Raw genomic sequence first — 25999 nt, 5'->3', positions numbered from 1 at the left:
GAGAGAGAGAGAGAGAGAGAGAGAGAGAGAGAGAAGGAGACACAGAATCTGAAACAGGCTCTGGGCTCTGAGCTGTCAGCACAGAGCCTGACGCGGGGCTTGAATTTGGGAACAGTGAGATCATGACCTAGGTAAAGTAGAATACTTAACCAACAGAGCCACCCAGGTACCCCCAGAAGATTTTCTGAGTAAATCTACTAGCTTTGAGAAATGCACAGTTAGCATTATAGCATTCTCTGGTTAACATCTTAAATAATAACTTAAAAAATCTCATAAAATTACTAAGAAAATCACTGAGGTATTGATGTTACTTTGTAAAAGCTGTTACTACACTTCAGTTGCCTAATCTGTGCTGCACATGACCTACAAGATAAGGAGCTAAATGCTGGTTCAATTTGATTGACATTGAGTTTATTATAGTAAGTACACAGTCCTCCAGAAACATTATTGTAAATGATTATAAATTGGTTCATAGTGATGATAGTTTCTCTAAACACTGGACTAACAAAATTAATATTAAGCCTAGCTACCAAATCAAAACTTCCATTTCAATTAAAAAATGTACTGGAGTTACACATTAAAGGAAGCATTCAGATTAAACTGAGAAGTAAAATACAATTTTCAATTTTTAACCTTTAATGAGAAGAAAACAAAAATGGAATACCTGGTAACTAAAGGATGTTTTCTAGTGACAGGTCCTAGTTTAGGACCATGGCCAGCCAGTCGTTCATAAAACACATTTCCCAAGAGGCAATTAACTGCCTAGAACACATTAAATGAGGTTATGTCAGTAAAACCAACAACAACACACATTATTAAGACTCAAAGAAAATCAGTAGTTCAAAAGTAGGTGAAACCTGTTCCTGATGATAGTTCACAAGTTGGTGCTTCTCTGAATTTAATTCCTCAATTCTCTTGCGGAACCAGTTACAGCATTCATTAATTGCGGCTGGCCCATTGCTAGAGCAGAGACAGCAATACACACTTAATATTGAATGGTTTTAAAATTCTACATTTAAACATTTTCTCACAAGGGTGGATGAATATATTTAAATATATTCATCAGGATCTTAATTATAGCTGAAGAAGTTTTCCAATTGTAAAAAATTTTATGTACACATATAGGAACACGGACCACCATACAGAAAATAGAGGAAAGCATCATGCATTTGAAGGAGTAGAATTATGGCAAATTCATTTATTTAATTTTCTATTCAGGATTCTAAGAAATAGCATAATAGTAATACTAGCCGTGAAGGTTTGTAACTAATATCATCCTTTATTTTGTAGGAAAAATACATAACATACTCATGTGGTATGAAAGTTGCTAGTGCAATGTTCATATCTACAGTACAGCCAAGCCTTCTGTATTCAGGATCTTGAATAATCTTAAGGTGTTTCTTTGGATCAGGTTTGGTTGTTATTTTCCTATTTTCTGAAAGCAAGAGCAAGAAAAGATGATATCTTAAATGCAAATATCCACAAGGAGATTGTAATCATTACTGATTCCAAATTTTTAATTTACAATTTTTTCATAGAAAATAAAATGTTTATTTCACAAGCAGCCTTCCTACCCCCATCTTCCTGAACACCACCTAACACACACACATTCACACACACACTCACACACACACTCACACATATATATATACACAGAGAGGGCGGGGTGGGGGGGGAAGGGAGGGAGGGAGAGACAAGAACATTATAGGAGAAAAACAGGGATTCCTATCAGTTCAAACACTTCCCCACTTTTCTGCTTCAGTCGGCATTCACTTATTTTACTATACATTTTTTAGGGCATTAAGGATGCTGGTAGCACAAGTTTTCTTTTTAGGTGTTAGCAAATACACTAATATCAGGAGGTCTTTTTCTTCAAAGACTGCTTTCTATTCAAAAGTGTTTCTTTACATACTCTGAAAGAAGTACACAGGGTTGTTTCTATACTTTTTTCCTTTTCACCAACAAGCATATTCCTTACATAAAAATAAAAAAGTAAAAAGTAAATAAATGCTCTGTGGGAGGAATTTTCATGCCTTTTCTGGAACTTGTTCTTAGTAAATTAGGTGTTGTGCAGGATTGCCCCCACTGGGCTTGATTTTATAATTACTAATTAATATCTGGTTTATTCTAAAGAGATCTTGAAGTGGCTTATAAAAGCACAAAATAAGATAAAATATATATAAACTCTTAAAATCTAGTGTCTGAGGTTCATCTGCAAGAGTAACCATATGAGCAATACCTATCAAAATAATACCGGCATTTTTCACAAAGCTAGAACAAACAATCGTAAAATTTGTATGGAATCAGAAAAGACCCCAAATAGCCAAAGCAATCTTGAAAAAGGAAGCCAACACAGGAGGCATTATAATTCTGGACTTAAAGCTGTATTACAAAGCTGTATCATCAAGTATGGTACTGGCACAAAAACAGACACTCAGATCAATGGAACAGAATAAAGAACCCAGAAATGGACCCACAAACATATGGCCAACTAATCTTTGACAAAGCAGGGAAGAATATCCATCTGATGGAATAAAGACAGTCTCTTCAGCAAGTGGTGCTGGGAAAACTGGACAGCAACATGCAGATAAATGAACCTGGACCACTTTCTTATACCATACACAAAAATAAACTCAAAATGAATGAAAGACCTAAATGTAAGACAGGAAGCCATCAAAATCCTCGAGGAGAAAGCAGGCAAAAACCTCTCTGACCTTGGCCACTGCAATTTCTTACTCAACATGTCTCCAGAGGCAAGGGAAACAAAAGCAAAAATTAACTACCAGGATCTCCTCAAAATAAAAAGTTTCTGCACAGGGAAGGAAATAATCAGCAAAACTAAAAGGCAACTGATGGAATGGGAGAAGATATTTGCAAATGACATATCAGATAAAGTGTTAATGTCCAAAATCTATAAAGAACTTATCAAACTCAACACCCAAAAAACAAATAATCCAGTGAAGAAATGGGCAAAAGACATGAATAGACACTTCTCCAAAGAAGACATTCAGATGGCCAACCGACACATGAAAAAATGCTCAACATCACTCACCATCAGGGAAATACAAATCAAAACCACCATGAGATATCACCTCGCACCTGGCAGAATGGCTAATATTAACAACTCAGACAACAACAGATGTTGGCAAGGATGTGGAGGAAGAGGATCTCTTTTGCGCTGCTGGTGGAAATGCAAACTGGTGCAGCTACTCTGGAAAACAGTATGGAGGTTCCTCAAAAAACTAAAAATAGAACTACCCTATGACCCAGCAATTGCACTACTAGGTATTTATCCAAGGGATACAGGTATGCTGTTTTGAAGGGGCACATGCACCCCAATGTTTATAGCAGCACCATCAACAATAGCCAAAGTATGGAAAGAACCCAAATGTCCATCAATGGATGAATGGATAAAGAAGATGTGGTATACATATACAATGGAGTATTACTTGGCAATCAAAAAGAATGGAATCTTGCCATTTGCAACTACGTGGATGGAACTAGAGGATATTATGCTAAGCAAAATTAGTCAGAGAAAGACAAATACCATATGACTTCACTCATATGAGGACTTTAAGACACAGAACAGATGAACACAAGGGAAGGGAAGCAAAAATAATATAAAAACAGGGAGGGGTACAAAACATAAGAGACTCTTAAATATGGAGAACAAACAGAGGGTTATTGGAGGGGTTTGGGGAAGGGATGGGCTAAATGGGTAAGGGGCATTAAGGAATCTACTCCCAAAATCATTGTTGCACTATATACAAATTAAAATTAAATTAAATTAAATTAAATTAAATTAAATTAAATTAAATTAAATTGAAAAAGAGTAACCATATGAAAACTGACAAGAAGTGTTTGAAAAAAAAGAAAAAGCTACACAATCAGTGTAAATGATAAAACAGTCTTCAATATTGATAGAGTGAATAAAAGATCACTGTAATAGTATAGATAACAAACCCATATATATTTTGCATATGACTATACTATGAAGGATTTATGGTGGTACTACAAATCAGTAAAAAAGGATGGATTATAAATTCAATATCATTTTCTGAATAAAAATAAATACCTTATATAATATACAAAAATAAATTACAGGTGTATTGAACATTTAAATGTAAAATATAAATAAGATTATTAGAAGAAAACAATGTTGATGGAAGGATTTTTCTCAGCATGATGTGAAATCAGAAGCCATAAAAGACAAGACTGACAAATTTGACTATACTGAAAAAAATACCTCCATAAATCAAGAGTTAAAGGATCAACAGCATACTAGGAGGGCATATGTGAGGCCAGTATAATAAGGAATCACCAATAATAATAAGTCAATGTGAAAATGTCAAATAACCCCAACCTAACAGAAAAATAGGGAAAGAACATTCATATACAATTAATGGAAAAATGGTAAAGTAACACGTGAAAAGATACTTCACTAATGAGCAAAAAGCTGCAAATTAAAATAAGGAATGTTTTGTCCAATTGACAAAGATTATAAAGATTAATGGTATCTTGTTGGTGAGGGTATATTTAGTGATGATGTAATAGTGATGATGTAGTAGTGATTTCTTTGACCCAGAAATTCTGTGTCTAACAATTTATTCTGCAGATTTATTCACATAAGTAAAAACACATACAAGGATATATTTTCTACAATACTGCTTATAAGGATATAAGTTCTACTATAGTAAGGGCTTGCTGTGTTCACCACTGAATCCTCATGCCGGGAAGAGTACCTAGTATGTAGTAGGTGGTTCAAAAGATAAGTATTAAATGAATGAAAGAATGATGAAAAAACTGGAAATAATTTATTGAAAAGGCTAAAGAAGTTCACTGTTTAAACAGCCTGTAAGCTGTAGTCTTCTGTGTGTGTATAAGAGATATAAAACATATATTTAATTTATACATACACAATTATAAAAAACGTATATAAAATTTTAATTCCTTTCAAAAAAGAGTCTGAAAAGAAACACAAAAACTATTAATTGGTACATAGTTCCCTCTAAGAATTGAGTTCTGAGGGAGAAGAAGTCACACATTTTTTTAATTGTATTTTTGTACTGTGTGTTTTTTCTTTACTATGAGTACACACTATTGCATTTAAATAATACAGCTTATAAATATCAGAGGGAAGAGAAGATAGAGGCCTTTTAGTAAAATGAAACATGAAGAAAAGCTAATATAAAAATTTCATGTATCAAGATGTTACACAATTGGGAAAGCTGAAGTGTGAATCTGACCTTAAGTTTCTAGACCTCAAGTAATACGGACTTTTCCTTTTTTGGTGTTAAGAGGAAATGGATTTTATTTTAATTTAATTTAATTTATTTTATTTTATTTTATTTTATTTATTTTATTTTATTCTATTTATTCTATTTTATTCTATTTTATTTGAGAGAGAAAGAGAGCGTGAGCTGGAAAGAGAGGCAGAGGTACAGAGAGAGAATCCCACGCAGGCTCCACTCTCAGCACAGAGTCTGACACAGGGCTCGATTCCATGACCCTGGGATCATGACCTGAGCTAAAATCAAGAGTCAGTCGCTCAACCAACTGAGCCCCCCAGGTGCCCCCTGACTTCTCCTTTGAAAGTAGTATTTCTGGGTATTATTCTAGCTCTAGATTCAAGATGAGGAAGAGAATTTCTTATTTTAAGAGCCAGCAATATCCTTGCTGTTAGGCTGTCCTACACTAATTGTAGATACATCTTTATGATATTTCTCTCTAATTTGCCTCCTCAAAACCCTTTGAGCCTGACTTTTACTCTCCTCCTTTGTCAGGGACACAATGATTCACTTCTTTAGTTTAGTTATGTCCTGAACTGAAGATCTGCTCCTTACTATTATCTGGGTCAGTCTTACTAGTGGGTAGGTAGCCTTAATGGTGGGCCCCATCAGCTGGAAGCCCTTCTACCTCAGTTAAGATTTCTACTTTAGCCAACAGAACACTACATTTCTCTGTTTCAAAGCCTGTTTTGAGCTTTCGGCAGCTGAAATAATCTGCTCTACTCCCCTCCCATTCACGTATTTAACAAACATATACTGAGCTCTATTATATTCTGAGCACTGTGCTAAGGAACCAATAGTAAGAAACAGTCCCCAAGAGAAATTATTATGTTATGTATTATTATGACATACTCTTTAGATGTCTCTGCTAACTCTCAGCTTCCACAATCAGTTTATAGTAACACAAATATCATATAATGATAACAGATTTAATAATGTCTTAACCTTAGAAAAGAAGAGCTATCCCTTTAAGAGTAATAATTTTTTTTAAATTGCTAGGAACATTCTAATGTATATCACTTACCTTGTGTAAGAAGTCCTCTAAATTGCTCAACTGCTTTGTGAACGTCCACTTGGAAAAATTCCCAGAGTTGAATCCTTGGAAAAACATCCTCCCAAATTATTTTTCGAATGCACTGAAAAATTACAATAGTTGAAAAAAATATATTCAAAATCTTTTCACAAAACATATTTACCATAATAAAGATAGACTCTAAGTAATTTTCAACCATATATTTAATTTGTACTTTAGAAATTCTGTTATTCTGAGAGAGGAAGGGAGGCAAACCACATGAGACTCTTAAATACAGAGAACAAACTGAGGGTGGACGGGGGGCGGGGAGTGGTGGGGAAGAGGGAGAATGGGTGATGGGCATTGAGGAGGGCCCTTGTTGGGATGAGCACTGGGTGTTGTATGTAAGCCAATTTGACAAATTATATTTAAAAAAAAGAAATTCTGTTATTCTGTTTTAGTGTGGTACTCCTCTATACATACTGACATTCATTTGATGATCATTTTCAATCAAAGCAGGTACTCCTTTTTCTTTGTATTTCCCTTCTGCAACGTCACAGGATAAATGCCACAGTGCTCTGTCTAAGACCCAGGCAGGTTTTAAGTGTGGAGAATTTACAAGGTTATATGCACTTTCTGGATGTTCGTGGATCCATTTACTATTAGCAGCTTAAAGAAAAAGGAAACATAAAAGAATATCTTGTAATTAGACTCACGATGGTATCTATGTTAAGTTTTAAAATGAAATAAAATATCAATATCCACCACTCGTTTCCTTCCTTCCTTCCTTTCCTTCCTCCCTCCCCTCTTTCTCTTCCTTCCTCTCTCCCTCTCCCTTTCTTTTCTTTGCCCTTTCTTTTTCTTTCTTTTCTTTCTTTCTTTCTTTCTTTCTTTCTTTCTTTCTTTCTTTCTTTCTTTCTCTCTCTCTCTCTCTCTCTCTTTCTTTCTCTCTCTCTCTCTCTCTCTCTCTCTCTTTCTCTTTCCAAGTAGGCTTCACGCCTAGCGTGGAGCTCAATGCGGGGCTTGAACTCACAACCCTGAGATCAAGACCTGAGCTGTGATCAAGATTGGACGTTTAACTGGTTGAGTCACCCAAGTGCCCCCACCACTGATTTTCTTATATATTAGAAACAATATTTAAATATATTATAGAAATTATATATTACATATTGTTATGTTTTATATTAAATATTTGATATTAACTTAAAATATTTACAGTAATTTATGATACTGCAAATTGAAAAACATTTTTTTTTGGTTGTGGTATCCTGTCATCCACTTCACCATACCTTTTTTTTCTTCTGTTGTAAGAATTTTTAATTGTAAGATGCAACATTAACTTAACACCCTTCTAATAACATGTTTACTATTGTGGGAGTTAAGAAGGGTCTTGTCCTCAGCCCATTTTGATGGTCCTTGAGTCAACTATTTTTTGGAATGTTCCTTATAAGCCTGAAAACAATATTTCCCTGCAAGACAGACAGGGCTTCCACCCAATTTCAAGTTCACTGTACTTGTTAAAGCAGAAAGTTACCTGAATCTTCACTCTGGTTTAGGCTGCTCAGTGACAGGTTCTAGAATATCCATCTCGCTTTTCCCCAGATGCCTCTCTTCTTTAGTCTCCTGAATGAGAGGGCCCTTCTTTGGCCTCACCTAAGCTCTAGTTCTATATACTACCAATCTTTAGAATTCAAAATGTCATTTACACTTTTTTTTCCTATACAATCATTTCTTCTTGTATTTTTGGGGAGGAGGGAGGTGTGGTTTCTTCCTCTGGGTCTTTAAATATGATTGTATCTCCCTAAGGCTAAGAATACAAATACACATTCTATCCAAACTCAGTTATTTCTCTGACTTCTGCAGTCTGTTAATATCAAGATCAAATGTCTAGGAAATCCAATCTGTATCTGCTTCCACTATCTCCCCACAGTCTTGTTCCTTTTCCCACTTTAATCTGCTTCTGCATCCATCACTCTACTGAGATTACTCTAAGCCTCCTAATCATGAAATTCAGTGCTACTTTCTCAACTTCATCAGTTTAACCTCTATAACATCTGCCATTATTGATTAGTCCTTCAGTGATTTATAAAACACCTCTTCCCTGATTTACAAAAGGTATTATCTTGGTGTTTTTTTATTTTTCCTCCTCTCTTTTGGCCCTTCTCTTCATTTTTTTTTCTTAAATTTTTATTTTTCAGAGAGAGAAAGAGAGAGAGCGAGAGAGAGCACAATTGGTGGAGGGGCAGAGAGACAAGGAGACACAGAATCTGAACCAGGCTCTGAGCTGTCAGCACAGAGCCCGAAGTGGGGCTTGAACCCACGAACCATGAGATCATGACCTGAGCTAGAGTCAGATGATTAACTGACTGAGTCACCCAGGTGCCCCTCTTCTCATGTTTATTAAACTTCGTGGGAGGTTTATTACATCTTAGTCCTTCTCTTTCTCTAAACATGCCCTTCCTCATCACAGCCACTCTTCTTAATACCCACATCTCAAACCTGTCCAGCTCCAGCCAAGGCCCAGGCACATCTACCCAGGCACTTGATGGGTAGCACTGCCAGAGGACAGCATAGTAACTCAAAATCCATTCATATCTCTGCATATATCTACACTTAAAATGTGATATATCTTAGGCACTGTTTTGGGAGATGGATATTATGCGGCAAAAGTGAGCAAGGCTCCTGTCCTCATGGAGCTTTTTCATTCTAGAGAGGTGGGTTTTTTTGTTTATTTGTTTGTTTGATTTTATTGTGCTGAGACAATTCTGACAGAATAAAATTCAGTTCTCTCACAGGCAACCTCTTTGGATAGCTAATCTTGAATGGTTGATAAGATTTGTCGTTTTGGTAAGACTGATAAAAGCCAGGCTCAGAAATTGCTAAAAAGAAACACACTGAGAGTACAAGGATGGAGCTTACATTTTATCATTCATTTGTATCAGTAAGTTTAGGATCAGAACCAGAGGAGTTCTGCAAGGTATTCCAAGTATTTGCAACATTAAAGAATATGTGTTTTAATTTTTAAATAAACAAATAAAAGTTATACATATTTTGTTTCATCTTTGAAATAGAGTAATGACCCCGAATTCACAGAGAAGCATGAGTGGTTAATGTACATGAAACAAACAGTAGTAACAACTACTGAATACCTACCATATGCCAGGAACTGTTCTAAGCAGCTATATGCACTAATTTATTAATCCTCATGTCCTATAGCATAATGTAGGGCATACAGTTATGTTCCTTTACCAGGGGAAGAACTGAGGCACAGAGAGATAAGTAACTCAGTCAAAGTCATACAGCCAGGAAAGTACTTGGGCAAGATTCTTCAGACCCTGCAGTCTTAACCACTCTGTTCTTCTGCTGAGATGAATGTGTTCATACCTCATTCACTCAGCTGACCACTATTACAATCCTTGCAGAGTTTAAAAATCATTATTTTTAGTTTCAGTCATTTATTTAGTAAATAATGTGGTACATAATTTACTTACTTATTATTTATTCATATCCATAATAAACACTTGGATGGAGACAGGATATATAAGAAACAGAGATGTCGCAGTAAGTTAAATTAATAGTTATTTAATTATGAATCAAGCTGCATTTCCCTAGATTCATCATCATATTATTAGAATTCAAGATGTAGGAGAAAAATGTAATGATGATTATATCTAGTTAGGATTTTCATTTATTAAGAATACTAAGGCTACCCTAATTTTTTAAATGGCAAAATCCTGAAACTTTGTTACTTATCTCAATTTTTTGAAACAAAATCAACTGTAAAATGAAGGAATTCTAAACATTAATTCCACCTGAAAGAGAGGTCAAACCAAACTACATCTTAATATATATCAAAATCAAAAATGAAACATAGATTTCTAGAGTGGTGCAGTGAGGAACTTAGCAGACATTCTCTGGAGCAAAACCACAATTTAAAGAGCAAAAATTATAAAATATAATCATTTACAGTCTCTGGAAATTGTCCTAAGGGTTTTCAGCATATGGAGAAACACTTATTTAAGAAAATCTACCAAATCTTGGCAAGAATAGCAACAGTCTGTGGCATGTGAACTACAACCTTCTCCCTTAACTCTCCCAACCAGCCACGTGTTATGGAAGCTGTATGCCAGGTGCTCTACTCTGGGAAGGCATGGCCAACATGGAGACTCCCCCTTTCCACAACTCCCAGTCTGGGGTTACAGTTTCACACTGGGGGAGGCAGGCTGCCTGTGTTTCTCACTCCCTCCAACCCTATTTTGTAGAAGCTCCATTCCAAGTAGGCAGGCAGAGAAAACCTTGGCTCCCTTCCTCCACAAAGTCCCCACCTGTAGGGTGGATGTTATACCCAGCTGCGGGAGGCCAAGAATATTGGGACTCCAACTGCCTCCTGGGAGCTGGAGCTCACTTGGAGGGTGAAGATTCCATATGGGGAGGGCAACTGAGAAGACCAGGGACTGCTATCTCCTGCCTCAAGTGTCCCCAGAATCAGATGGCACTTGGGGAAAAGTGGTCTCATCCCCAGCTCTGGAGCAGTAGCACAAGTGTTTTGCTTGGGGAGAAAGACAGTTCACGAGGATGAAAGGCTCTGCCTGAAAGGACTGACTTTATTTGGAACAGTGAGTGAAGAACTTCATGCCTAAGGTGTTGTTGAAAATAACGAAGACCTTGGTAGAGAGTAGTTAAGAGAATACTGGTAGCTCCATGATATTAAAAAAAAAAAAATCATAGCAAACAAAACAGAAACTTAATAGGGAGAACCAAGGAAAGAGAAAGCAGAGGACAGTCTTCCTGGGATCACAGGAAACACTGTTGAGAAGGCTGGGTGTGTGCACTAGGCTGCACCCACTCAGAAGCAATTCTAACAGGACATGGGAAAGACCTGAAAACATTCCATAATCCCATACAGACCCATCAACACAGGACAACTCACTGGCAAAAGGGACTTAAACACAACCTCTAACCAAAAATGGAGTGAACAGTAAACTACTGTGACCCAGGGTAAATACTGGGAAGCCAGGCTTAAAAATAAAATCACATTCACTTCTGGCAATCTGGAAGACCATATGTATGTCCAAGGCTGTGCTCTCTGGAACAAGCAGAAAGAGAACCTCCAAGCTCCCAGCCCTTGATAAGTCTTTATTTATCTTTTTACTGTCAACCTATTTGTATCTTTGAATCTAAAGTGTGAAAAAATGTAATGTTTGCATTTTGAATAAAGAATGAAATATTTATTGACACATAAACCATGTGTCAATTTTATCATCGGATCTGCTAACAATGGAGATATAACAATAATAAATAAATAATTCAAAAGATAAAAAAAGAAAGTGTGTTGCCTGTAGGCAGCATATGGTTGGGTCTTGTTTTTTCAAATAACTTTGACAACCTCTGTCTTTCAAGATACAGGCACACCTCAGAGATACTGTGGATTTGGATCCAGAGCATTGCAATATAGTGAAAATCACAATAAAGCAAGTCAAGCAACTTTTTTGTTGTTTCCTAATGCACATAAAAGTTATTTATTTTTTTTAAAGAGGGAGGGAGGGGGAAAGGAAGAGAGAGAGAGAGAGAGAGAAAGAGAGAGAGAGAGAGAAAGCAGGGGAGAAGGGTAGAGGGAGATCCACGCTCAGCCTTGAGCCTGACATGGGGCTTGATCCCATGACCCTGGGATCATGACCTGAGCCAAAATTAAGAGTCAGATGATCAACTGACTGAGACACCCAGGTGCCCCCAAATGTTATGTTTATACCATACTGTAGTCTATTAAGTGTGCAATAGCAGTATATCTTTAAAAAACAATGTACATCCCTTAAATAAAAAATACCTTGATACTAAAAAGTGCTAACTATTATCTGAGCTTTCAGTAAGTCATAATCACGAATCACAGATCATCATAACAAATATAATAAGGAAAAGTTTGAAATATTGTGAAAATTACCAAAATGTGACACAGAGACATGAGAAGTGAGCAAATGCTGTTGGAAAAATGGCATCAATAGACTTGCAGCAAAGTAAAGCACAATAAAACAAGGTATGCATTACTTCCAATATTCCCTGGATCTTTGGCTTTAAAATGTTTTTTTACTAAGATGTGATTGAGTGTGGCTACTTTTGTGTCTATGTTACTTAAAGTTCACTGAGCTTTGGGATGTGTAGATTCATGTTTGTTTGCTTGTTTTTAATCAAATTTTAAAGGTGGGGAAGTTTTCAGCCATTACTTGAGGTGTTTTTTCTATTCCTTTCTTTCTTTTCCTTCTGGCATTTCATTTCTATGATGTGGTGTGCTTCAACATGGCCCACATTTTACTGAAACTCTGTTCAGTTTTATTTTTCTTCAGTTCTTCAAAATGTATAAACTCTGTTCACTGATCCTTTACTCTGTCACCTCAAATATACTGCTGAACACCTCTAGTGAATTTTTAATTTACTTTTCAACTCCAGAATTCCCATTTGCTATTTAAAAAAATTTTCCATTTACTTATATTTTCCATTTGATACTATCATATACTCTACAGCTATAAGCTGGTTTCCTTTAATTCTTTAAATACATTTATAATAATTACTTTGAACTCTATGCTGACTAAGCATGACATCTAGGACTTTGTAAAGGCGATTTCTGTCGCTTGCTTTTTTCTTGCGTATGGGTCACATTTGCTGTTTCTTTGCATGTCTCAGTTTTTTGTTGCAAATTGGGCAATTTAGATAATGTATTGCAGCAACTCTGGATATTGAGCCCATTCCTTCCAGGTCTCGTTGGTTGCTTGTTTGTAACTTGGCCGTACTATTTCAGTGAAGTCTATTTCCCGCACGGTGAGCAGCAGCGGATGTTGCCGCTTAGAGGGCGCAGCCTTGGCCATCTGCATTCAGTCTGGGATGTTGGTGGTTTTTAGCAGGGCTCTCTCAACTGTCTCCTTCCCTGAACTCTGTTAAGCTGCTTGCATCCACTGGAATCACACTTAGCTGTTACTCTTTTGTGCTATTATTTTTGATAATATGCTGAAGCATAAATCGCTCCACAATATGATCCAATTAAATTTGGGCCCCTCGGCAGGGGTAGTCTCTGAGGCCAGTCTTTGAGACTTGTAGGACTCTTGGAGGGCTGTTCTTAGCTGCCTCTTTCTCTGGTTCTTTCGGTTAGACCACTTAGCTGGCCTATGGTTTAGTATGTTGCTCTCAAGTTGATACCAGCCTTCTCTTGTTTACCACCAAAGTCTCCATTGTTTTCAACAGTGTCCCATGCTATGTACCAATAAAGTCAATTTCGTTCTTACTCTGTTCTTACTGCACATCTCTTCCCCTGGGCAGAATACCTGTGTCACTGCTCCACAGCTGGTTTTTTTGGCTTACCTCTCTAGGTGTGGAAGCTCCACTGTACAAGCAAACTGGGACAAGGGCAACTAGGGCCCAGTATTCTTGTTCTGCCATGCACGGGGTAGAGCTTTCCCTCCATGAGTAGGGGTTGAAGGAAGGGAGCCCCAGACATCTCAGGTGCTCTTGCTCACAACGGAATTTCTACAACAGAGTGCTACAGTTGGGAGGGACATAAGAAATGTTGGAAGCCTGCACATTTAACTGGGAGCTGGAGAGAAAAGGAACCTTGTGTTCCCACCTGCACATGCCAGGAGTAGATCTATCATCATTCTGAACTGGGGCAGGGAGAAGCAGGTCCTGGTTCAAATGTCACAGATTATCACTGCTTTTATTGAGATTTAGGATATTTTCTTGCATAAATGCTTTTCCATATGCTGAATTCCCTTAGAACAATTTTCAAAGACTTTAAACAGTTCTTTTAAAAAATAATTTTTACCAGTTGTTTTGCTGGGTACAGAACTCTAAAGCCCTTACACTGCCAATCTCTGGAAGTCGACTCCCCTGGACAGTAATTTTTTAATGAAAACCAATTTCACAAAAAGCACATTATAATTTGCAACACTTTCCAATTTAAGGCTGAAGCAAAGTTTACTTCTTTATGTTGCAAAGAATCTCTCAAATGCTTCAGAAATAGTCTCTAATAGAGACTGTTACTATATTCCAATTTTTTTCTCCCTTTGTTCCTTTAGTAACAGAATTCCCAAGGTTCAGCTGAACACATGGCTAACAGACTACATTGCAAGGTGTGACAAGAGACAGAATCCTGTCTGATAAAATATGAGAAAAAAATATATATATACACATATATATCACATATATTTATTGTGGAATTATAGATATATATCTTATATCACATACACACACACACACCAGACCATGCCCTTAAAAGTCATGACTTCCCTTCCTCATTTCCACTAGGTAGAGGTGATACTGGGAACTGGAGCAGCCATATTTGATTAAGAGTTGGAAGCAAACTATTGGAGAGAGAGCAGCATGAGAGAAAGAACCTAGTTCCCCATCACCACTGAGCTACCACAGCAGTCTTGGGATGTCTATCTAATCTTTTATAGGAAATACAGTTTCAGAGTTAAGTCACTATATTTTTGTCTCTGTTACAGCTGCATATGCCATATCCTAAACTCATATAATGTCATTATGTACTTTGATAAACTTGATGTGAATAATATTATAGATGTTAAAGCAATTATCAATGTCAAATTTTCAAGTGAAGAATACTGATTTCTAAGATATTAGGAAGTTTTCACTGTGGCACACAGAGAAGATAATGTTTGCAAGGTACAGTGCGTTAAATTGAAAGCTGATCATGGTCAGTGGCTTCTCCAGGCCCAGCTGTCTGACAGGTGACAGGAGGAATCATCTCCCTGAGGATCGCCAGTTGGGAAGTTCAGATACATTTTATGGAATTGTATACTGGTAAAGAATCTTGAGATCCAAACAGATTAACTTTAATAAGCCCTTTTAACATGTAAAAGGTACAATTTTTAGATTTAACTTCTAAGAGTTTACCAATAATTTTCTCCTTAAATAGTCATTCAGCTTTTCAAATATATACTATAGTACCAGAGTTGCTGCTGTATGGGATTCACAAGTTGGTCTGCAAAGTATTAATAATGAAAGTTGAAATATGTGATCAAATGTCCCTTCTATGATCACTCTCCTGTTTTTATAATCATCACATGCAAAATAACTATGTATTGATATACTTTCAACTAACACTTATTTTCTCTGAAAGAAAAAAAGTGGTACTATATAAAGTGATTTTTAAATTGAAGGACACCTATATATCATTGTTTTCAAATTTTATGTTACATAAAACAGCAAGAAGTAAAATAATCAGAATAGAATATTCTCATCAAAATTAATGGAGGTAGTTAATTAAGCTCATACCAGTATGGTTGTAGACAACGTCAGTAATACAAAGAATATTCCATTCCTTTTTCAATTTTTCCACTAGCTGTCCAACATCATTCCAGGTATACTTTTTATTAGGTCTTGAAAAGTCAGGACTGAATTCTAACTGGTTAGCTAGGGAGTAGCATGACCTAGATAGTCCAAGAGTCTGTAAAGGGGTAAAATGAATCATGTTGTAACCTGCAATGCAAGAAAATAAACAAAGACCACTGTAAGAAAACAAACAAACAAACTAAAACTAAGCAAAATATAAGTTTAGACTTCCCTTAAGTAGTTTCAAATAGCAAGGCAACCATGTAACTTAGAAAAGGAATCAAAGACTAGGGTTCAAATCTTAGCTATACCATAAGTGACTTCAAGCAAGTCTACTTAAATCTTTCAGGATATCAGGGTCCTCATACATAAGACAGAGATAGTGAAATAACGCACTTGAAAAAATCGTACACAGTGCCTAGTTACTATTAAGGGTTCAATTTATATTTGTTGGATGGATATATTTACATGTAGAGAAATACAAGTATATCAGTATGTCTTGCTCCTACTTTTAATGTTCCACTGTCTGGTGTTCTGTTTCAGTTATGTCAATAAGTTTCTCATCTCTTTCTTCATATTATGTTCAGTTTGAAAGTAAAAAATATTACCCTTCAGTATATATGGCAGCACACACCTTCCACATGGAAGACAATTAATCAATGTTGAATTAAAATTATATACAATGATAATACATGTTCTAAAACATTTTAATAGTTTACTACTAATTTTGCTATGTCAAAGTAAAGTCTTAGATACAATAATGATCTCATTTTATTATTAGAGTTCCTTAATTTTCTAAGTTGAACCATATAATTTGCTATTTTTGCAGGTTAAAAATGGTTAAGTCTTAACACCTTTATATGATTCTATCTATTTCTATTACTAAATATACTAAGAAACAAAATTAAAAGGAGAATCAAAGCTCTTGAAATCTATATCACAGAGGATAATTACATTTATTTTAAGAAAGAAAGGAAAGATAGCTGACATTACCTGATTCTTTTGCAACCCTAAGTCTGCTTTCCCATTCATCAAAGGGTCCCATACACTTAGCTAAAAATGTCTGAAGAGTAACACAGTCCAAGGGTAACACGTGATTGTCAGCACCAACATGTAAAATAGGATCCACAACTATGTAACCCCCACCACTTTTTTCATTTCTAAGGAAAAAACAAAACAAGAACTTCTCAATTAATGATAGGAAAAAAAATCCTCATCTAATATAGTCTGACTCTCTAATGGGAAGGTGAATTGTCCCATTTTAATATGTGTTTCTAGAGGCACCTGGGTGGCTCAGTTGGTTAAGCGGCCAACTTCGGCTCAGGTCATGATCTCACAGTTCGTGAGTTTGAGCCCTGCGTTGGCTCTGTGCTGACAGCTCAGAGCCTGAAGCCTGCTTCAGATTCTGTGTCTCCCTCTTTGCCCCATCCCCCTCATACTCTGTCTCTCTCTATCTTAAAAATAAATAAAACATTAAAAAAATTTTTTTAAATATATTTCTAAGCACATAAAATCATTTAAAAAGTTGCAATGAAACTCAATGGAAAAGCCTTATTTTATCCTTTTTCCAATCTCTACATAATGACATAGTATGTATAATATCTAGTAATGTTGCATTAAGGAAAAATAAGCATACCTATCAGTAATAACAAGGGCACTCAAGCAAATAGCATCTTATAATGAAGTTATATGAAAAGACTATTCAAGTGGTTACTTAAAAAAAAAAAAATTGAATCTGCAATGAGTCTTACAATTGCTTCCTAGGAACTGAAGAACCATATTCTATTTGCATCTCAAAAAATCCTGTAAAAAATTGCAGTCCATGGTTTATATAGTAACTTTTTTTTACAAGCTAGATAATTTAACTAGATAGAATGAATTAACTTTTTCTCCCCCCAACATATAGGACACCTGACTTACCCTTGAAGGAAGTAATACTGAAATGATCCAGCTTGCTGAAGATTAAGTTTACAGTATTTATCAGAATCATCTTCTCTTTCTGTTGGATTTTCCCATTCCAGGGAACGGAATTTTTCTCGATTAAACGGTTCTCCAGGAAATGGGTAATTTGTAAATACAGTAACTGCTTTTCCCTGTAAAGTGGGGCCTAGTCGGAACTGTAGTTCAAACCCTAAACAAAAAGCACATTTCAATAAACTCATTGTAAGAACTTAAATTACCACATTAATAAATAAATGATTTATTTAAGGTTTTACAAAAACTATGGTTTCTCAACTATGTTTTAAATATATATATTATATATATTATATATATGTATTGTATATATAATATACATATATTATATAATATATATATATAATATATATATGCTAATATACAACACTGCTGGTTTTGGAACTATTCTGCAATCTAATTTAGCTGAATTGTATATTTTAACATACAGTATACAACACAGAACTGTCTGCTCTGTATTGTCCCTCTCCTCTCCTCTCCTCCTGGAAATTGATTCCTATTTGCATGGCTACTTTGGGATATGCAAGTTCTTTTTTTTTTTCCTTTTTAATAACATGTCTTCAAGTTTATTCAGAGTATGTTTAGAAAATTAGGATAGCTTTAAAGTGAAAAACAAAATGAAATTTTACTGAACTTGAAATCTTTCTAATTCCAGAATAGTTAACATACAGTGTTACATTATTTTCACATGTACAATATAGTGATTCAACAATTCTATATATTACTCATTGCTCATCATGATAAGTGCATTTTTTAAAAATATATATATATTAAAAAAATTTTTTTTAACGTTTATTTATTTTTGAGACAGAGAGAGACAGAGCATGAACGGGGGAGGGGCAGAGAGAGGGAGACACAGAATCTGAAACAGGCTCCAGGCTCTGAGCCATCAGCCCAGAGCCTGACGCGGGGCTCGAACTCATGGATCACGAGATCGTGACCTGAGCTGAAGTCGGACGCTTAACCGACTGAGCCACCCAGGCGCCCCTAAAATATATTTTTTAAAGTTTATTTATTTTGAGAGAGAGGCAGAGAGTGAGAGAGCAAGTGGGGGAAGGGCAGAGAGAGATAGGGAGAGAGAGAGTCAAGCAAGCTCCATGCTCAACATGGAGCCTGATGCAGAGCTCGATCCCATGACTGCGAGATTATGACCTGAGCCAGAACCAAGAGTCGGATGCTCAACCAACTGAACCATCCAGGTGCCCCATGTATTCTTAATCCCCTTCACCTATTTCACCCATCCCCTTACCCACCTTCACTCTAATAACCATCAATTTGTTCTCTGTACTTAAGAATCTGTTTTTAATTTGTCTCTTTTTTTCTTTGTGCTTCTTAAATACCACATAGAGTGAAATCACATGGTATTTGTCTTTCTCTGACTGACTTATTTCACTTAGGATTATATTCTCTAGATCCATCCATGTTGTTGCAAATGGCAAAATTTTGTTACTTTTAATGGTTGAGTAATATTTCATTATATACCGTATCTTCCTTATCAATCTATTGATGGACACTTGGGCTGCTTCCATAATTTGGCTACTGTAAATAGTGCTACAATAAATATACAGGTGCATGAATCTTTTCAAATTAGTGTTTTAATATAATTTGGGTAAATATTCAGTAGAGGAATTCTGGATCATATGGTAGTTCTATTTTTCATTTTTTGAGGAACCTCCATACTGTTTTCCACCATGTTTACACTAGTTTGCATCCTCATGTTTTAGTATTTAAGTCTTTTTTGGAATTCTGAGGGCCAAAACATTTCCAGTTTTGCCTAAGTTAGGCTATTTCTATTAAAATGTATCTGAGACATCTATAATGTATTGCAAGTATTTTGCCATGGGAGGCAAAAAAAAAATTAACACATTATAGTCATAATTTTACTATAAAATAAAATTACGGTTGATTCTGGGAAGATTTTATATCTTGATACCAGAATGTGAAAATTCTGACTACAGTAAAGTCTGTTAGAAATATAAAGCAAATAACAGTATACTTATGATGAGCACTGAGTAATGTACAGAATTGTTGAATCACTATTGTACAACTGAAACTAATATAACATTGTATATTAACTATATGGAATTAAAATTAAAAAACCTAATAAAAAAGAAATATAAGGCTTAGAAATTTTAATCATGAAGATAACAATTCAATTAATGATGGGCAATAATAACCAATGAAGGCAGGAAAATTTAGTTCTGCTGATTATAATCTTTAAGCTTAAGGAAATTAAAAAAATATTTTATTTTACTTTTTATTTATTTTCGCAGCACAATTGACATACAATGTTGTATTACTTTCAGGTGTACAACATAGTGATTCAACAGTTCTACACATTACCCAATGCTTACCACAGTAAGTGTGGTCACCATACAATGTTATTACAGTATTATTGACTATATTCCCCACACTGTACTCTTCATCTCTGTGGTTTATCAATTTTAAAACTGGAATTTTTTACCTCTTAAGAAACTTTTTGAGAAGAAGCATACTAATATCTATATTTTTAATGCTCAATTTATGAAACATCTAACAAAGTATAAAAAATTATGTCATGAGTGCATACTATGTATAGGAAACAAAATAGACAATGATCTCTGCCCTTGTGGAGCTTGAGTTCTAAAGGGGGAAGGCAGCCATTAAACAATGAACATGATAAATAAGTAAGAAACAACTGTATATCAGGGAAGGATAAATGCTAAGAGAAGAAAGAAAAATCAGAGCAGTGTAAGGAAAATGGGGATAAAGGAGAGATGGTGGGGAGGCGGTAGCAATTTTTAATATTAAAAAGTTGACAAGCTGGAGAAAAGTCAGGGAGTTATTAGCCACATGGCTATTCATGGTCGTCCATGGAAAGAATTGACCAAGCAGAGGAAACCAAGAGGACTTGGGGTGGAAGCAAGCTTGGTGATTCCAGAAATAACAAGAAACTCAGTATGTGTCGACTGGAATAAGCTCGGGGAGAAGTAGTAAAATACGAGGAAAGAAAGATAACAGGGGGGCCGGATCATGGTCTTGTAGGCCACAGTAAGAATTTGGTTTCTTCTCTGAATGAAATGAGGAGCCAATGAACAGTTTTGATCAGAGGAGTCACATGACCTAACTTGTGTATTAAATCACTTTGTATATTATATCACTCTGATTATATCATTCTGATTATGGCTGCTTCTGGCCATAATGGAGTAAGTGGTATTAGATTTGTCCTCCGCTGAGAAACTAGAAGAAATAAATGAGACAACTGTTTTCAGAAATAAGGAGTGAAGGACTGTGATGCCCAAGAGAATGGTGATTCCTATGAATTCTCTAGCTTTAAAGTAGGAGAACTTTCTGTGCTGTGACACAGGAAGCAGGAATAGTAGTCTGAATTGAGGAGACAGAGATTAGAATTTGAGGAGGGTGAAGAAACTATAATTTTCAGGGCAGAGTATGGTGCAGAAGAAACCATGCAAAGAAAAAGCTCTAGAAAATTACCAAGGGTCATCTTGAGTCTGCCTGAATACCAGGCTCACACGAGTAGTGTTTGAATCCATGAGGCTGGGCAAAGAACAACTACTAGGAGCTATCAATTGACCAATTCCCAGAACTCACTCAGGCCTGGGAGACATTATAATTTTCAGAGTGAAGAGACTTCGTTGAACACCTGTTGTATTCAAAAGAGTCATGTCTTATGTAGCAAGGCTAATATAGTCCTAGAGTAAAAACTACTATACCTATCCTGTCAAAGCTTAAAACAGCCGCAAAAGGGGGGTGTTTGGGTGGCTCAGTTGGTTGGGCATCAGACTCTTGATTTTGGCTCAGGTCATGATCTCACAATTCATGGGATTGAGCCCCATGTTAAGAGGCTCTCTTAATCCTCAAAAGGATTAAGCTGATCCACAGATAATGTAAATGCCAAAATAAAAGACATCACTTCTATTTTTTTGGGGGGGGGGTACAAAAAAAGTGGTTTTATTAAAACACAGGGATAGGACCTATGGGCAGAAAGAGCTGTCAGGGCATCACTCCTTTGAAGGAAGACAAAAAAATCCAGAGATATGGCAACAGAACATTTATAATGTCCAGCATCCAATACAAAACTGCTAAACAGAAAGAGGAAGTGACAGCATTGATGACACAGATATCTACGGTAGGGCATTCCACATAGAGGAAACAGAAGATGTAAAGGACCTGAGACTTCTGCTTCTGGCAAAGATGGAATGAATAACAGGGATTGGATTTATGCTGTTCCTTGAAACTTGAAAGAAGAAACCAAGAAAAACCAGAAAACATATTTGAGTTTTCAAGCCTACACATCAGGCCACAAAGTATAGTGATGCCTAAGAGACAGAAAATAAACAATGTGAAGCCTATAACTGCCCCTTCTTACTACCTTAAAGAATGTCCAGGTTGAGGCACAAGGAAGAGAAACCCAGGCAGAGCTCAGCTAACTTCCTAAGCTGAGAAGATAGAGTTAAGAATCTGTTGAGACCAAAGCAGCTAGTTTATAGATAAGAGCAGTTAGTGAGGAGGAGAAAAGTGCCCAAAGACAGAACTCCAGAGATTTGCAGCAGGTCTCCCTTCTGCACTTTGCAGAGTACTGATCAGTGCATGTCTGTGACCAGGAATAGTACTTGGTTAGAAAAATCAAGTGCCAGATTGGAAAAACTCATAATTCATGAGGCATTGGGTAGAAAATTCAGGGGATACTGCTTTAGGAGTAGAGAACAAAGAGCCCTAGACAGGGCATAAACTAGCTTAACAAATCATAAAAGTATAACTCAAAAGTATTAAGATATTTCCAAGTAACTTAATTTCATTCCAAAACAAAGACAAAAAAATTTATAAGAATCCAAAAACACCCAGCATTTTTGGTAAAACTCAATAAGGTAAAACTCATAATGACTGGCATCCAAACAAAGATTATAAGACACACAAAGAAGCAAGAAAACCGAACCCATAACAAAGAAAATAATCAATTAATGAAAACTGACAAAGGAATGACATAGATGTTGAACTAGCAGATAAGGAACAACATCAGTTATCATAACTGTATGCCATATGCTCAAAAAGTTATGTCAATACATGGAAAATATTAAAAAACAAAACAAAAGATCCAAATCAAATTTAAAAATGAAAACTATGAGGTCTGAGATGAAAAATGGAATAGATGGTGAGACATGGCAGAAAAAAAGATTAGTAAATTTCAAGACACAGGAATAGAAATATGGAAAATGAGGGGCACCTGGGTGGCTCAGTTGGGTAAGCCTTCAACTTTGGCTCAGGTCATGATCTCGTGGTTTATGAGTTTGAGCCCCGCATCGGGTTCTGTGCTGGAAGCTCCAGAGCCGGGAGTCTACTTCAGATTCTGTCTCTCCCTCTCTCTGCAACCTCCCCTGCTCATGGTCTGTCTCTCTCTCAAAAATAAGCAAACATTAAAAAACCCCCACAAATATGCAAAATGAAGCCAACAGAGAAAAAAGAATCTAAAAAATTGAAAAAGCATCACTGATCTGTGGAACAATTCAAGTGGCCTAATATATAGGTAATTTGAGTCCTCAAAGAAGAAGAAAGGGGAGATATCAAGTATTCAAAGAAATAATGGGTAAAAAAAAAAAACCCAAATGTGATAAAAACAACAGATTTATAGATACAAAGAAGTTCAATAAGTCCCCAATCAAGAAACATCACACTATGAAACATCAAAGTCAAATTGCTCAAAACCAGTGACAAAGAGACTATCTTAAAAGTAGCCAGAGGGGAGGAAAATGTCACAGTAAGTTCAGAGGAACAATGATAAAGATGATAGCAGATTTCTCATGGGAAACAACAAAAGCAAGACAGTGGAACAGTATCTTTAAAGGTATAGTTGAGGGGCGCCTGGGTGGCGCAGTCGGTTAAGCGTCCGACTTCAGCCAGGTCACGATCTCGCGGTCCGTGAGTTCGAGCCCCGCGTCGGGCTCTGGGCTGATGGCTCAGAGCCTGGAGCCTGTTTCCGATTCTGTGTCTCCCTCTCTCTCTGCCCCTCCCCTGTTCATGCTCTGTCTCTCTCTGTCCCAAAAATAAATAAACGTTGAAAAAAAAAATTAAAAAAAAAAAAGGTATAGTTGATCCTTAGACAATATGGGATTGAACTGCACAGGTCTAATTACACTTTTTTTTTTTTTTTTTTTTTTACAGTACAGTCCTATAAATGTAAAATTTCTCTTATCATTTTTTTTTTTAATTTTTTTTCAACGTTTATTTATTTTTTTTGGGACAGAGAGAGACAGAGCATGAACGGGGGAGGGGCAGAGAGAGAGGGAGACACAGAATCGGAAACAGGCTCCAGGCTCTGAGCCATCAGCCCAGAGCCTGACGCGGGGCTCGAACTCACGGACCGCGAGATCGTGACCTGGCTGAAGTCGGACGCTTAACCGACTGCGCCACCCAGGCGCCCCTCTTATCATTTTTAAAAAAAGTTTATTTTTTTGAGAGAGAGAGAGCATGAGCAGGGGAGAGGCTGAGAGAGGGGGACAGAGGATCCAAGTGGGCTCTGTGCTGACAGCAGCAAGCCAATGCGGGGCTTAAACTCACAAACCATGAGATCATGGCCTGAGCTGAAGTCAGATGCTTAACTAGTTGAGCCACCCAGGTGCCCCTCCTTATGATTTTCTTAATAACATTCTCTTTTCACTAGCTTACTTACTGTAAGATTACAACATATAATACATATACATACTATGTTTCATCTGTAAGGCTTCTGGTCAACAGTAGGCTATTAATGGTTAAGTTTTAGGGGAGTCTAAAGTTATACTTGGATTTTTGGCTGCATGAGGGGTCAGTGCCTCTACTCTCTGCATTATAAGGTCAACGGTAACTTAAAGAAGAAAACTATCAGCCTAGAATTCTATACCCGGTGAAAATATCTTTCAAAAATAAAAGTGATGAAAGCCAGGTTTTTCTTTTCTTTTCTTATTTTTTTTTTAAGTTTTATTTATTTAAGTAATCTCTACACTCACTGTGGGGCTTGAAGTCACACTCCTGGGACCAAGAGTCATGCATGTGCTCCTCCAACTGAGCCAGTCAGGTGCCCCAGACTTCACAGTGTTAGAGAAAGACGTTACAAATAGGCAAGGGGAAAGCTACAACAAACCCTGTTGTGGTGGATATGAAGCATAGACATCATCATGAACTGCTATTTATATATACATAATGAATGCCAGTTTGATTCCAAGCAAATCCTGAAATGCAGAATATGCAGATATGTCATGTCACATCATTTCTAAAATTGCTCTTGTAGAAGTAAATCCTCACAATGATGTTCAACAGATGGTAAATTCTACACCACAATATTAAATACTGGATAAGCTAGTCTTTATGAGCAAAATATCTCAACAAAAGACATTGGGAGAATGATGGACTCTTTCAACTTACTGTAATCCAATCAAACACCTCTACCTTTGCCTAGATAAATACGAATACTCTGGCATACTGCAGTATGGATAATGTGAGAGATGGAAGTTCTAGGAATTCCTGCAAAAAATTATAATTTAGTGATAAGTCCTGCTAACCATATTTTTGGATTGTACTAAATAATGAATATAAATTTTTCATAGCAAATGGTTTTAGCAAGTAAGAAACAAATTATCCAAATGGTATTATTAAGTAACTGCAAAAATCCAGGGACTCACTTCTATTTCTCACATTGTACAGTGAAACTTATACTTTCTTTTCCAAGTAGCTATATATACAAATTTTTCTATAATTGGCATAAATATCCTATGAATATAATAAGGCTTATGTTTGACTTAATAATTTCATATAGACATGTATTTTCTTAAGAATCAGTGATGTAAACATAGGCTATATTCATAACAGCTTCATTTATTATAATTAAATAAACTGGCAACAAATTAAATATCTAATGATTGGAAATGATTAGGTAAGTTGTGGTACAAAAATGGTATTATGTAAGCTAGAATATTACAAAGTCATTATAAGTCATGTTATCAAAATATATTTAATAACATAGCTACTTTTATTCTGTTTTGTCAATTTTATGCATCTATATAGATCTATTGAAATCTTTTCTAGATGGCTTCCCAGGGGACATTTAAAGAAGATTTAATATCTATTCTTCTCAAACTGTTCCAAAAATAGAAATAGAAGGAAAACTTCCAAACTCATTCTACAAAGCCAGCATTACCTTGCTTCCAAAACCAGAAAAAGACCTCACTAAAAAGGAGAATTACAGGCCAATATCCCTGATAAACATGGATGCAAAAATTGTCAACAAGATATTAGCAAATCATTCCTAAGTATTTTATTGTTTTTGGTGTAATTGCAAATGGGACAGATTCCTTGATTTCTTTTTCTGCTTCATTATTGGTGTATAGAAATGCAAAGGATTTCTGCATGTTGACTTTAT

The 25999-nt window shown here is 36.1% G+C and overlaps 1 protein-coding gene across 4 annotated transcripts in view; it reads right to left on the bottom strand.

The window, feature by feature from the left end:
• The window catches only part of AGL (amylo-alpha-1,6-glucosidase and 4-alpha-glucanotransferase), an 83588-nt gene that overhangs the window by 48903 nt on the left and 8686 nt on the right, over positions 1 to 25999 (bottom strand). For all 4 annotated transcript variants that reach the window (XM_086717655.1, XM_086717657.1, XM_086717656.1 and 1 more), the window contains 8 exons: positions 17557 to 17767; positions 16630 to 16796; positions 15580 to 15783; positions 6788 to 6969; positions 6313 to 6424; positions 1309 to 1435; positions 858 to 960; positions 665 to 762 (listed from right to left, as the gene is read on the bottom strand). In XM_086717655.1, the coding sequence (XP_086573781.1) occupies positions 665 to 762; positions 858 to 960; positions 1309 to 1435; positions 6313 to 6424; positions 6788 to 6969; positions 15580 to 15783; positions 16630 to 16796; positions 17557 to 17767 (1204 nt within the window). The remainder of the gene's footprint in view (positions 1 to 664; positions 763 to 857; positions 961 to 1308; positions 1436 to 6312; positions 6425 to 6787; positions 6970 to 15579; positions 15784 to 16629; positions 16797 to 17556; positions 17768 to 25999) is intronic.

The sequence above is a fragment of the Puma concolor genome, chromosome C1 (assembly GCF_028749965.1).
Source record: "Puma concolor isolate L17-30 chromosome C1, mPumCon1.1.hap2, whole genome shotgun sequence".
In the NCBI taxonomy this organism is placed as follows: Eukaryota; Metazoa; Chordata; class Mammalia; order Carnivora; family Felidae; genus Puma; species Puma concolor.
Note: the sequence above shows the minus strand (reverse complement) of the source record. Positions and strands in the feature narration are given on the sequence as shown.